This window comes from Lutjanus erythropterus, chromosome 5 (assembly GCF_056507025.1).
Source record: "Lutjanus erythropterus isolate fLutEry1 chromosome 5, fLutEry1.hap2, whole genome shotgun sequence".
NCBI classification, from domain to species: domain Eukaryota; kingdom Metazoa; phylum Chordata; class Actinopteri; order Lutjaniformes; family Lutjanidae; genus Lutjanus; species Lutjanus erythropterus.
The window spans coordinates 16,120,927-16,136,650 of record NC_139321.1 but is presented as its reverse complement, the minus strand read 5'-3'; the positions used below and the strand labels follow the sequence as shown (position 1 = coordinate 16,136,650).

Here is a 15,724-nt window from a genome sequence, read left to right as displayed (position 1 = left end):
AACAACACCCAATCAGGGCACAGTTGGTAAGAAGCAGAAGGTGTTTTGCATGAATTTATCATATATATAAATTGATTTAACTGGTTCAAGTCTATCCTTAATCGAGGAGGTCTAAGGTTAGAGGGTGTCTTATGCTGTACAGATGTAAAACCTTCAGACAAACCTGTATAAATAAACCTGACTTGAATTGGCCCCCATTTATCTGTAATTCCCAGTGATTCACAACATGTCCAGGCTGCTAACAAGAACAGTACAGTTTATGTCCGACTTCCATTATTCACATTCTGCAGTGGCGTTTTCATTGGGCTAGTTCAGATGATGTATCACCACTGACCAGTGACCATCTGAGTGGAAATACCTGGTACATAAAATGTGGTGATAGTTCCAGTCTTTGTGAGCGTTCAAGATTGCCTGAATGCACCAGCTGACGAGCACACGGGATGTTGACACGTGTTTTGTCCTCCAAATCTGACCAAAAGAAGACTGTATTTAGACTGTATTTCTTGGTTGTATGTGGAGGAGCTTTGGCAGCCCATAATAAAATATTAATTTTGGAAATGTAGACTTTGGAGAATCCTTGACTGAGACACAACAATAGAGAAGTTTGAACTAGGAAAAAGGACACGGTGGCCACAAGTGACAATTACAGGATAATGGTAAATAAAATGGTAAATGCTAAAACATAGTGCGACAGTAACGCAAAGAGGGAAGACTCAAACCGTCAGAAAACTGACTCCATCATGATATGGGACTGCGTATCTAAAAAGAAGAGGTAGGTGAGGAAAGGGAGAGGTTGGATTTTTCCAAAGGGTTCTTTAAAACTGGATGCTGAACGGCACTGTGCAACAAACGAGCACACAAACATTTGCAGATAATTAGGGATAATCAGTTCAGTCACGGCAGGAAGTCAGCATCAATTAAAACACTAAGCAACAGTACATTTCAAACTAAAATTATCCATATAAATTCATGCAAAGCAATAATTAAAAAAAACATTCAAACACAATGTATAAAATCAGGCAGATAGAATAGGCACAGTACTAAAATATATAAAAACATGCAATACAATAGAACAGCAAAAATAAAAATGGAAATATAGGAATACAAATAAAACTTCTGCCGTGTGACATCACCCCACTCTTTAGTGTTAGCAGCAGCACAATATCAACCTTCTGGCCTCTGATGATTCTGCTCTTTTCTGTTTTGATATTTTAAATCATCTGGCCCTTTAAATTTTGACAGTCAAGGGGAGCCACAATATACAAGAATCATCATGGCCAGCTACCCTCCTTCGTTATAACAGCTGCTGACAAAACCTGATCCTGTGGGAACGTACGGTGAGATTGTGGGAATTATTAGAGTGCAGCACATCAAACACACATCACCTGATTGATTGACGCCTTATTTTTTCCCACACAAACTCCAGAAACTCTGCTTCTGGTTGGCTAGTGTTTGTTGCTTCTGTTGGTCAGGTAGACTAGTTTGAGACTAGTTTGCATTGATATAAATACAGGTGTGCCTTAAGGTTTTTCCTTGCCCTTTGGTGCGCCTTAGGCACAAAAAGTTTGAAAACCACTGACCTATAGGAATCACTAAAGACACACACACACAGGCACTCACAGTGATCTACTGGCAAGGCTACATGATATTACATGGCTGCCTGCTTGTGTTGAGAGCCTGAAGGGCACAGACGAAGACCAAATCTATTGGGAACACTGGTCAGCTGGCCTGCTCACTCAGAGGAGATAATTAGGTGGAGAGCGCAGCTCCACTGGACACTTTATGCAAATTATGAAACGCACACATATATAGCTTCACGCCACCACTGCATATACCCAGAGCCTCCCCGAGGTCTCGAAGAAAGCCAGTGTGTCAAACGTCCTCATTCTTCAACACTCACCTTTGTTCTGTATAAAACACTCAGGTGTGTGAATTAATGCCGGGGATATCCCCTCTCTTCAAAGTAATTTACTTAGGTGAAGCCAGCGCACTCAATCCTCTTACGCTATGAAGAGATTACAATTTCAGCTGAAAATCTACATTACTAGCTGGAATTAGCAGCGCTGCAGTGGTGACAGTGTCTCAGTGCATTAAAAAAAAAAACCCAAGGACCAGAGCCCGGCAGGCCTGATAACACCCTGCGAGCAGAGTTAAACAGAAAGCCCCCCCAATGAAACAGCAGCAAACAGCAGCCGGCGCCGAGCAAACATGCAAAAGTGTGTAACGGTGGGGAGCTGTGGCATGAGATAAGATTCCCAGTGCAACAGTCATGGAGAAAACCTGCTGTCTGTCTTTTTCTCCTCTTCCTCCCACACACTCCTTCTCTAATCACAGACAAATTCTCTCCCTCGGCCTCACATCCTCGCCTCCTTCCTTTCCTTTTCGCTTCACCCTCTTTTCATCCTCTCTATTCTCTCCATCCTCTCTTTAGCTGCTTTGCTGCCCAAAGAGGAGCTGAGCCACGGATTGCCTGAGCCAGCTGTCATGTTAAAACTTTAATTCCAGCTAAATTTCACACTCAGAGGCTTCGTCTTTGGTTGAAGGAACATTAAGAGCGAAGCCTTCAGATCAGATTAAGATACATTATGCATGGGGTATAAAAAGTCGGAGGAAGGAAATGACTTCATTGACTTGGTCTAAACATGTTGATGGCGTTCCTTTTACTCCTCCCTCTGGACGGTCCTTCTCAACGTGCTTCTGACAACACAGAGGAGGAGGAGGAGGATACATTTTCATTTCATTTTCCCTCTCACATGAGGCAGAGAGGATTCTGCAGCTGTGCACGCACACACACAGAAAATCCCTCCCAGTGCCAAAACGCTCACTTATCCCAACACCCAAACACACAGAAGACCCCCACAAACATGTCTTCCCACCCAAACTCCACTGCATCACCACCCAAAATACACAAAGCAACCACGCTCCAAGACCAACACACACGCAGATGCACAGACACACATGCACAAAATGTAGCGCAGAGGGAACTCATCCCACACACAAAAACGACATCAGAATAAATCCACTTAAGATCAATAATTCACATTTCTTAAAACGCTTTAATTCTCTATAGAAAACTGGGATGCAATTTCCCTCTCTGCTTTGTCGGAAAAGTTTTAGAGCGACCAGACGCTCGGGAAGCCGAGGCATCTCGGATAATAAAGGCTTGCTGTGCTGAAAATGGAACATTTGAGAGGAAGAGGAGAGAAGAGGAGTGCTGTAGCTTTAAAGCATGTATGGCAGACAGGGTGCAGAGATGAGGAGGGACAAGGAGAAAGAAGGAACACTCAAACAGTCAAGATGGTCAATATGACTGTTTTCAAATTTCCCATTTAACACCGACAGGGGTTTCAACACCGATTTCCAAATGAAAACTGAACATCTAAGACCTTTTTTCGCCCCATTTTCAACCAGATACAACACAGTGTCACAAAACACAGATTTGTTAAATCATTTTCATAATCCGTTCAGTTGTAGGTTGAAAGAGAGACATTATTGATTAGCGTAAAGTTATTAAGTCATATCTAACTGGTAGGTGAAATGTGGTCTAAAAAATGATGGAATTTCAACTCATTTAATGTTTCATATAAATTGTCATAAATACAAACTATAAAGGCTGTGTACTGCTAACAAGATAAGACACTGTAATGGAAGAAGTTCTGTATATAAAATATAGAAATTCTCATGTTCCTGTAGCCGAACATGGAGCACAAGTACTCAGGCATAATGGATAAAGCTTCAACTATTCCGAAAGTATATGCACCGATGTAATATTAAGAGCAACAAACAGGTAAACATGGTGAATGAGTGGGTTAAGCATAGCATTTGCATCCAGGCAACTGAGGCCTGCATAAGGCAAAATAATTGTTTGGGGGGATTGCAGGGTTTCAGCTGAGAAATTTAGCTGTAGCTTATAGGCTCCAAGTGATGATAAGCTATTATCTGCTCATTGTAGAGCAGGAGTTTTAAAGGTCTGAGACTGGGGCCTCCCTCATTCCCTCCTTAGTTTACTTGCTTAGTTTTGCTCAATTCCTGGTTAATTGATCCCATAGACACTCAACAGTTGAGCCAAGATAGCCTAATATGGCTGTTTGACATAACTTCAGACTACACCAAATAAATTAAATGAAAGGCCTGTCCAAAGGTATTTATTAATTTCTGACTCTGGGAAAGTGGGGAAAACTAAAAATCAAAGCAAACTACTGTATCTCTGAACTATCATACTACATTTAGGCTATTCTATCTGATCTCCTTTTGATAAATAATATAATAACTACAGTAATATTTTTCCCTTCCATTCACTGAGCCTCCCCTGAAACAGTTTGTTTCAGTTTTTTTGGCACTTTGAGCACCACAAGCTGAGTGCCATGTAGTCGTTATATACTGGGGAGAAAGCAGGCATCTCTACAGCCGATATCTCCAGAAGTCTTCAGCTCACACCAAAACTATCTAGATGGATAAACAGCACTACAGATAGCAGGACAAATTAGGATGTATATGTGATTCAGGGGTGAACTGTCTCTTTAAGAGAAAGGGGGATAGAGGAAACTGCAGGATAATGCTAAGTGTTGTTCTTTTCGTTGTCCTGTTAATTGGGAGGCTGATGTCTCCGTGTATCAGTCCAGGTGGGAGCTGGAGTCGGGTTAAGCGGCAGCCACAAACCTCTCACTGTCAATACAAGTCTCCTTTCAGAGACACTGCACAAACTGACAGCACAGAAAATTGGAAAAAGGGTGGAAAGAAAAACTCTGCTGTACTTACAGAACCAATTACGAGTGTGTGTATGTGTGTGTGAATGTAGGCTACAGTATGTGTGTGTCTAAGTGTGTGTATGTGTGTGTGTGTGTGTGTGTGTGTATCTGCATGTCTACACCAGTCCTAGTTCCTGAAATCAGCCACAACTAAGGTTATATACCTGGAAATGAAAGAGTATCCCGAGCATCCCAGGTAACGTCTCATAATGTAACGTCAAATACTTCACACACACACGCGCGCGCACACACACACACACACACACACACACACACACACACACACACACACACACACACACACACACACACACACACACACACACACACACACACCTTTAAGTACTTGAATCTGTATTGTTTTATTGATTTAGATCTCATAGTAACTCAATATTGTTTAATTCCCAAAATAATAATTAAAAGCATTATTTCCACTTTGATTTAGCTACTGCATCAGAGTCTGCTTGTTGTCTGGAGCTATTTTTGAACAGACCGACAATCCGTATGACTAACACACACACACACTCACACACACACGCACACACACACACAGACGCTGTCTGCCTGCTGGGCAATTCCTGTCTGAATCAACTTTATGAGTCTCCCCCAACACTCTGCACACAGGGCTATATAACATGTCAATTAAAAAGGTTTCAGTGGAGAGACTTTCCTCCCTTTAAGACATCCTGGGAGTTTTGTTATGTCCCACCAGTGGGTGTTTTAACACACAGGAAAGCCATTTATTTTCTTTTAGCTCTGCCCAATAAAACAAAAGCCACTGACATATTATTAAAACTCTCTTTAATTATTCAGCCAACTTTCTAAATTAAGGAAGTCTGGTATAAATGAGCTTGCAAATTGACTATATATACACAGTGTGAAATGTGAAAAAATGTTCGGGAATATTTCCCACATGGGGTCATGTGTGAATGGGAACAGGGATCGATATTCAGGGAACTCTGTACTGTCAATATCAGGGATAAGCATGTAAAGGGTTACGTCCAGCGAGCACACATCTCACTCCCATTCTGTACATGAGTAGCCTAAGGAAATTTATTCAGACCAGTTCAGTGTATTTGTAACTGTTGATCTCCTTAAATGTAACTTCAGTATTTTTCAGTCTGGACCCCATTTTCTCATGGTTTTGTGTCTAAGTGACTATTAGGGACAACAATTTATTAAATTGGTCCAGTATTGAAGGAGAACGCTGCAGCCAGCAGAAGCGAAACTAAGCTAAAACGTAATCCCTCTGGGCAAATAAAAGAGCTTGTTTTTGCCACTGACAGGCTCAGACTGTTATTATAAGTGTCAGAAAACATTATGGAGAGCATTCCTACACACACACACACAAAAAAACCCCTACATCTCTCAGTTTCTGACTTTTCCTAAAATTGACTCATTGATCATCTTGTGAATTATGGAGGGTGTGGGACAAAAAGAAAAAAAAAATATGATCATTAATATCTATAATCGCTGAGGGGTCATTTTTACCCCTCACAGAATCTGGGGGTAAAAATACTGTATAAGGCTGCCCTCTACATTCACACTGCGTCAGGTTGCCTAGCAACGTCTATTGTTTACTCAGTAAGCTTTTTCATGTCAAGACTACATGCAGCCTGTGCTTACAGTAGGTTATACCTGTCTTACTAAAAGATAGAAAACAAAAACAATGAAACAAAACAGGCTGCATCGTCCAAGAGACGCTGGCAGCCTCAGGACATGAGTGAGGAGGGAGAATCTGATGGAGGAGAGACATCTATGGTGACTGACCCGTCATTTTCACCTGATGAATCTTCATTTGAGGAGGTTTAGAGCCTCCAATCTGTCAAAGAAAAAGGCCTTGACAGGTCGGTTCCTGCCTATAGCATAAACCACAAATCATGATATAATGTGGTCTATAATTACTCTTAATAGAACGACCACCCACTCCACGCATATCGCCAGCACGGGACACTTCAGTGCACTGAGAAAGTCAGTGGAGTGTGTGTTGATTGTGACGTGTGCATGACAGAGAGAGGGAGACAGGTGCGTCTTTTCCTGCTGCAGCTCTGGTTCCGTTTAGGTTTTGACTTCTTGTGATCCTGTTTTTGGGTTAAACAAAACGTATATTACTCTTTAAAAAAAGGTTTATCTCCTTTCCATAACGCTGTCAGATACTTAGAGCAAAGCAAGTGGCAAAAACAGGCTCTTTTGGTCGTATTTGACACTGTGCAGCTGCCCAGGTTTGCGCTGCGCTGTTGTCCTCAGTAGTCAGTCAGACACAAAATAATGTGAAAAGAAGATCCAGGCTGACAAACAAAAGTTACCTTTTAATGTAGAATGAAGTGACAGTATAGACTCAGGGTGGACAGAAAGAAACCAGAGAAATTATGCATTATACACTCTGAGACTACAATTTATCTGTCAGTCACTGCTGAAGTACTGCAAAGTACAGAACACAATGAAAAAAAAATATTTTCATATATAACAGTGCAATATAAACTGAGATTTACAGTGAATGACTGGAGGCTCTATATTGGAGGAAATGGCATTTTCAGATGTTAATTAAATTAAAATTTTCCTGCCATACCTCCCCTTGCCTGGCACTAATCTTGCACCCTCACTTTAACTATAACTAGGCACCATGATCGCAGCCATCTGCCAGACTGTCCTTTGCCCCATCTGTTCCAGCGTTGCCACGGCATTTGTGAAAAGGTGCGAGGCTGAAATGTAGCTGCATGCGTGAATAGTGAAACTCACTAGCAGTGCCTGAAGGGTTATCCCAGTAATTTACTTAAAACAGGCTTGAAAAAGGCTTAAGGTTACCAGTGAACAGAGGCTTTGTGTTGTATCACAGCAGGTCGAGAGCCTCAAAGACCCCTACACATACATTTATTGGCTGATTAGACCTCTTCTCTGGACTGTTTGGACATTTAAAGCCATGCTTGACTTGTAACTCCCGTTAGTTTTGCCGTACCTGTTAAAATGGAGCAATTTACACATGCTCCCCTTAGCAAGAATCCCAACATAACCGAACCTTAACCTAAAAAAAATCCAAAATAATGAAATGCACTTGTGTGGAGGAGCAGAGCTTTTAAAGAGAAAAGCGGCAGCCCCACGAGACAAAAATGAGCCAAAAGCAGCTCATTACAGTGTGTGTAGTTGTTAAAGGTCCTGCGCACACACACAGGTTTTTATTTCATTTATTACTAATAAAGAGTAGATGAGCTGCCAGTTACAAGTCTGTTCAACTTGCGCCTGAATAGCTGTGGCATCACACTGACATAGAAAACACTGACTAAAATAAGGGCACAGTTCAATCCAAAATCAAAAATTCATATTTTTCCTCTACTGTAGTGCAATTTATTGAGATATACTTATCAATCTATATTATTTTTTTGTGAGCTGTTGAGTTTTGGAGATACCGGCCATAAAGATGACTTCTCTCCAAAATAATGAAACTAGATGGCACTCATAGCGCAAAAAAAATTAATTTGAAAGGCTCAGCAGCAACGTCTCTTTCCAGCAATGCATGGTGATACAGTTGGCGGGTGTAGTTTGGTGGTGGAAAGGAAATAGTTCCTGCTCACACAGCTCAGCCATGATTTCTGGGAAGAGACACTGCTTTGAGTCTCTCACATGTAATTTCTGGCCCTTTGAGCACTACAAAACCGTGCCATCTAGTTCCATTATACTGGAGAGAAGGCAGACATCTTCAAAACTCACAGCTCTAATCAACACACAAAACCAATCGTAGCAGTGACAAGATTCAAGATACGTTCCTGTGTTAATGTGACAGGTCACAAAATATGGTGTAACTACCTGTTAAACTAGGTCAGATAAAGGAAAATAACTCAGATGCACCTCCTCTTAAAATGTAAAAAATACAGTAAAAATCAGAGCAGAATAATAAAAGAAATTTAATTTATTGAACTCTTATTTCAGAGAAATAGATGACAGAGTGAAGCTAAAGGCTCTGTTAGGAGAGTGAAATGCACGTGACAATAATATGTTGATCTATCTCAGTGGTTCCTAAACTTTTTCTGGCATGACCCCCTTTTAGAAACTGAAAAAAGTTAGTGCTCCTCTACAACACAATTTTTATCAGTTGTTAACAATAATTGGGGATGGAACTGATTAAAAAAAAAAAAGGACTGACAAGTTGGGTTTTAGTGAAAAAGAGGTTAGCAGGACAGAATCAGCAAGCTCTGTTTGTTTCCCCTGCACAGATCAAATTCATTCAACTTTATTTCATTCTATATCTGTCCCCTGGTCTTCTGTGCCCCCCTCTGTAGTAGCTCCTTGTCCCCACACGGGGCCCGCCCCCCAAGTTGGGAACCACTGATCTATTTAATATGCAAACAGAAAAAAACACACACACACAGACACACTTTCTTTACTTTTTATCTTTATCTTATTTTACTTAAAGAAACCTTTTTATGAATTGTGTTTTTTTATTTGTATTTTTTTTACTTTTCATGATCTCTCAAGGCCGACCTGCAGGGCGGCCCACAGTTGCACTACAGACTGGAGTGAACTGCCCCTTTAATAGATAACAAGAAAATATGCCTTGTTTTGTGACTTTCTGTGTCGTTCTTAACTTCCCACCTGCGGATCAATACAGTTGGGTGAAAAACATGTCTGTACAAGTTTTCACTGCTCCAAACGGCAGCAGCTTCTCTGGGGCGGGTGAGGCGAGCTATATCCTGAACAAGCTGTTAAAGATCTGCTGTATGTTGTCCTGACATAAATGGTACAACTGAGCTAAAATCAATCAAGTACAGTCTGTACAAGCCACAACACAGACCTGAGGACATGTCTAGGAGGACAAAACAAATAAATGTAAACAAGTAAAGCTTTATTTACATAACTTTTTTATATAGAATGCTTTAAAACACACAGTTACAAAGTGCTTCACCTAGATACACACAAATATATATATATATATATATATATATATATATATATATATATATATATGTATATATATAAAAATTGAATTATGGTATAGCACACAGCACAATAAGAGACAGACAAAATAAACAAAACACAAACAAAAACAAAAACAGGGAAAGATCTATAAAAAGGTTTGACAATAGATTCAGCCCAAAGATTTAGAAAACCTGATCGATCGGGGCATATTGTTCCAGAGGGTTGGGGCTAAACTGCAAAGGTGTGGGCATGTTTTGTTTTGCAGATGGAGCGAGGGATAAATAAAAGGCCGAGATTTGATGATCAAGTGGTCGGGGGTTGGAATATGGAACAAGAAGATCGGAAATGTAACTGGGGGCGAGGTCGTGCAGAGCCTTATACAGAATTTTCTAGTTTATTCTGTATTTTACAGGAAGTCAGTGGAGGGATGGGAACACAGAGGTAATGTATGACTGATGCCTTCTTTTAGTTAATGACCTGGCAACTAAAACAAGTGTGCGTGTAAGAAAGTGTCGGGATCGAAGGAGCTCTTGCCACTTGAGCTCCTGACTGCGTCCTGCAGGATCAGTTGACAACATCCAGTAGTCTAAGTCAAATTATAATCCCAGGTTTTACAGGGAGTTTTGGTCGCCTGCCCTCAATATGAGGACGAAAATATTTATGGGAAAGATAAACAAGCGCTGATTTGTGCCATGATCAATAAAGGTCTCGGTCTCTGAGCTCGGGAGCTTGTGTGCCCTTCTATCCACAGAAGCCCTTGAAGGGATTTACTGGCCAGTTCAAATCACTGAACCGTGGAGGAATTATCTGAGGAGGAGGAGGAGGAGGAGGTGGTTCACTCCGCTGTCAGCAACTCCAACTGACATTCCCCGAAGCCTTCAACTTTAATACTGACAAAAACAAAATGTTAAAACGAGTACCAATCCTATCATCTTATTAGGTGATGAGAACATCACAAGTTCACCTGCGTTTAGTATTTGTTGGGCAATGGGGCTTCACGGATGATAGATAATGCTTGTTTGTTGCCTTTATTCAGTGCACACATCACCGTTGACTGATCAGCATCAGAAACACACAAAGAGGTAAACACTGAGGTGAAACAGCTTAGTGTTAATCTAAGTGTTTATTTGCCAAAGAGTCACTGATTTCCTTTTTTTAAAATCATGGTTATATTGTGCAGATTGCGTGTCTCTGTGTTGTAAGTGTTGCCCTTTTTCCAGCTACAAATAATCCCTCAGGCCACAGCTGCGAATAAGAATGGAGTCAACATGCCTCCTTAAATAAATCAACAGGGCAACCATTGCTGAAAACAAAAAAAATAAAACTTTGAGCTCAGTTTAATGTCTTATTAAATAAAAAAACAACTTTATTGTTTAATGTAGAGGTGCAATGATTAGACGATTAATCAGGTAGTCGATCATCAGAACTAATTCTTTTAAAGGAAGAGTATGTAGGATTTAGTAGCATCTGGCACATCACAGTTCCTATGTGTGAGAGAACTTATAGTGGTGATGAAAATGCAAAAGGCCAGATCTAGAGCCCGTGTTTGGTTTGTGCACTCAGGGGTTTAGAACCTGCTCCTCTGTAGATATAACCAGCTGATCCTATGGAAACAAAAACACACCTATTCTGATTTTTAAGGGCGATTAGATATGAACTTGTGAGCCACACTTCTTGTAAATATTATTTTCCATTTTTGCCATATACTGCAAAAAAAAAAAAAAAGTGTCAAACATTTGATAATTTAAAATTTAAGAATCTGCGTCTTTTTCTTATCTCACAATAAATAATATCTCTGGCTTTTGGACTGTTGGTCAAAGAAAACACTTGATGACATCACCTTGGACTCGTTGACATTTTTACTGTTTTCTGCTCTTTTATTTGCCAAATGGTGAATCCATTAATCGAGAAAATAATCAACAGACAAATCAATTAAAAATAATTATAGCTCAGTCCAGTAAACTGAGTGTAAACTCATTAATTTCCTTCAAGTAATAGTGAAATATGCACACATGTAAGACATGAGGTTTCAGGGAAGTCTGCCAGAAATCCCTGTCTGGTAGAAATCTTTCACTAAGAAAACTTTTTGTCAGAATGCCCAGAAAGATGTCTGGCTTAAGGAAATCATCTGAGTTAAAGAGCAGGAAAGTTCACACCAGGTTCAAGCTGTGCTGGATGAAAAGGTTAAACATTGGATTTCCACCTACAAGTCTAGGGTTTGACTCCCATGTGAAGTTGGTTGTTGACGTATTATTTTTTAGACACAGTTGCCTTGTTATCATCATTTTTTTAATTATTATTTTCTGCTTTCTGTCCCAGTTTGGATAGTAACAAAACTACTTGCTTAGTTTTAGAAAAAAAGACAATTAAAATAGATGTGTTACAAAGCCCTTTCTGGCAGAAAGATTTGAGTTTGAGTAGTTTTAGCTTTCGTCATGTGACTTATTTCTAAGTGAAACAGTACAGTGAAGAGTGAGATTTAAGTCAAATCCCAAATACTTGACTGGATCACTCAATAGTGTGGACTACTGTTTTGAGGCCTCTAGTTTGACATAAAGGCCACAGCCATCTTGTTATTTTGGAACCAGAAGTGACCATATTTGATCAAGAACGTAGAGGCAGTGGCTGACATACTGTAGGGTTGGGCGGTGCTTGGCTTTGGCTCGTCCCCTCGGCAGGAAAATAGCAGCCTGCCAACCATTCTTAAATGCTAAACAGTACAACAAAACATGTTTCTGAACAAAAAATAGGCAATGCAGTAACATTATTTTGAGCCATATTTGATCATCGCTGTCTAGTTTGACAGTTTGATCTTTGTATCATGAGTCCTATGTGCTGCACTACAGCCACATCTTGAAGCGTACCCTGCTTCGTCATCTATTTTACTCCAAGCGGGACTGTAATTTACTAAATTAACATCATGCTGTATTGAAGAAGACTTGAGACCATTAACTCATTAGGAAACTGTTCACTCAGGTCATAAATCAAGTGAGACGTGGGGTCATTTTGCCATAATCCCTTGTCTAGACTGCAAACGGCATGTCAGCATCACACTCGTGCGACAACCTCGTTGACGCCGCACTAGAGCGACTGTCTATACAGACTCCATCCTGTCAATGTATTTCAAAGTATCAGCAGCAAATGAGCAGCCAAACTTTCTGTGCAGTCTGCAGTTTTCCTTTGATATGTCTGAATATTCCTGATCTATTACTCCAACAACACAGTGTATGTTATTATGTATGTGTGTGCGGATGAGCAAAAGAAAGAAAGGGGGGAAAAAAGTGCTGGTAGCTAACAAGACAAGCAACCTTTTTACTGGGCAACAACCTTGAGTTTACAGGTGTATTATTGACAAAATAGAATTGAAGTCTAACTAAAACCTTCAGGTTGTGTCCATCAGATGCAGCTGGGATGTGAGATGCATTGAGCTGGTGCAGACAGCTGCATAGATTAAGATGAGAGTCACTCTGCTGCATGAAAGTGCGAGTGAAAAGCTTGCCTGGCTCAGTTGCAGACATAAGAGTACATACAATCGGACTTCTTTTTGAAAACAGTAGAGTCGCCCCTTGCTGACCTTTACAAAAAAAAATGCAGGTTTCAGACATTTCTGCATCAGCATCACTTTTCAGATCTGGAAGCTACGTCCACTATGTATTATACAGTCTTTGCTCCCAGCGTACACTGCAGTGCACAAAGCCCCACCTCCATCAATAATATTAATGACAGATGAACATAGAGAAAGTTTTAACTACCTCATATTGACCCAGGCTGGACAATAAACTCAGCATTAATCGATATCTGTGATATCTACACAAGCTGCCAGTACAGACCCTCTGTTATCTGCAAACTCCAAACACTCTGTTCTATCATCTGAAAAAGCATACGACCCATAATACCCCACTGCTCCACGTGTATCTTCCACGTGTATCTTTACTATGTTAACTGTCTCCAGCAACAACCACATACCACGCATTACAAACACTGCCTCAAAAATCACTGGCCTCTCCACCCCGAGCCTCTCACATCTCAATGACAGAGCCATCACATGCATCGCACAGATCATTGCACATGACCCTGGGCACGCCCTCAATACATTTTTCATGCTGCTCCCATATGGGCGCAGATATAAGACTTTGTACTGTAGCATGTGTTTGTTCCCTCTTCCACACGTTATGCTAAACACAAAACCCTTGTGGATACATCTATGCATGTCTGTGTGTATCTATAGACTGAACTAAAGACTCACTTTATCTGAGCACACGTGTGCTTTTGTATGTGTCTTTGTCTTGAGTAAGCAGACGTACCGTGGAAATTGATTTCCCCTTGGACAGAATAAAGACTCTCTCTCATCAGTATTTGCAGTGGAGAGGTATTTATACTCCACATTACCTGGTGGAACTCCCTCTGGTGCTGGACGGCCCCCACGTCGCCTCCTATGGGCAGCTGCTCCGACAGCTCCTCGTCTTTGGCTGTCAGCCATTCTATGATCTCCTGCAGAGAGAGCTGCAGCTTCCCGCTGTTGTCTGAGAAGGCCTCAAGCCGCACCCTGCCAAGACACATGCACAGATATGCACACACAGTTAGTCCAGCAAACAGTAACATCCTCCAACACACCAACTATGTAAATACTACACATAAAATTTGGTCCCTGCCTCCTATTATCCAGAATGTCGACACATAATTGGCTTTATTAATATCAAAAATGCTAAAATTCATCAAAAGATGTCAAATACATAAAATTTAAGCCCTAATTTCGATGCAACAATAATGTATGGGTTGTTCTGTTCCCTGCCGACCCTTTGATTTGCCCTCCGATCATATTCAAAAATTTATATTATTTCACGCCTCCAACAGTGGAAAGTGGAATAAAATAGCCTTGTCTTTTTAAAATCAAAAATGTCCTCTTCTATTGTAGATGTCTTCATGTCAAAATGTCAGGAGAAACATTTTGAAGGGCCTTGGGGAGCCTGCTCTGAAAAGGTCAGCGATTTGCTCTTGAGGGAGTTATGAAGAGAACAAATACGGTTGAATTCTGTCACGCCTTGCTGATCGTGTCACTCTTTTCAATGCTGTATCTGAATGCTTTATTTTAGCATTTGTCAAGGGGTGGAAGTAACAAGTCAAGTTATAATTACACATTACTATAATTAACCATCTTACTAATTACTTGTATTTACAGATGAATATCATTAGGATTTTACTGATACTGATATTGATACTGTTCATTGATAATACTTATTGATACTACTTTCTGTAATTTAATGCAAAAAATAAAGACATAACATGCAAAGGTGTGAAAAGATTCATCAGTTTTTGAACTGGGGTTGAGGACTGTGGTCATCTCCTAAGCAAAGGAGGAACAGTCACTAAAATGATATCCACCTTAAAGGCAAATCCACCTTAAGTTTGCCTGTACCAAAGTTGACACTAATTTCACGGCAAACCTCCTTTTGTTTTGAGTTGTCGTAGCATTTGTTGATTAATTGCATTTACTTCAACATACTGTCGAAATTTTCAACTGTTGAGGTTGAAATTCCGAATTTCCAGTTCAAATTGAACGCACCATAATGCATGAGAACAGCAAGGAGATGAAGAGGGAGACAAGACAGAGGAGACAAGCAAATATTTCTGTGTATGTTCACGTGCTCCCTCTCTCTGCGCTGCAATCACTTTTCTGTTTTTAATCAGCTGATGGTGTGTGTGCTGTGATCACACTCAGAAGTGAACATTGCTCATGTTTACATTCAGCGATTGCAAACTGATCTGTTCAGTCCACCGTTCACCAAATCAATAAGCATGTTCAATGAATGCTGCTTAATATTTCAGTACTGACCAATCAGGAACCGGTACGAATTTAGTACCAGCTCTCAACGCCCATCCCTAGTTTTTCAAGTTTTTAATCTTAACCTTAGTTAAGATTAAACCACCGACCTACAGTGTCAGTGCTTGATGACCTGCAAATGAGACTCAGTAATTAACTTGAATCATCTACTGCACCTTTACCTTCTGAGACTGTGCCACTTCAAAATCAAGAGATTACACACCAAGCCAGGCAAATGACAAAT

The 15,724-nt window shown here is 40.5% G+C and overlaps 1 protein-coding gene across 1 annotated transcript in view; it reads right to left on the bottom strand.

Annotated features, from left to right (window-relative positions):
• Positions 1-15,724, bottom strand: part of drp2 (dystrophin related protein 2) — a 197,874-nt gene that overhangs the window by 86,494 nt on the left and 95,656 nt on the right. Inside the window, exon 3 of the mRNA XM_084718858.1 lies at positions 14,049-14,205. Within this exon, the coding sequence (XP_084574984.1) occupies positions 14,049-14,205 (157 nt within the window). The remainder of the gene's footprint in view (positions 1-14,048; positions 14,206-15,724) is intronic.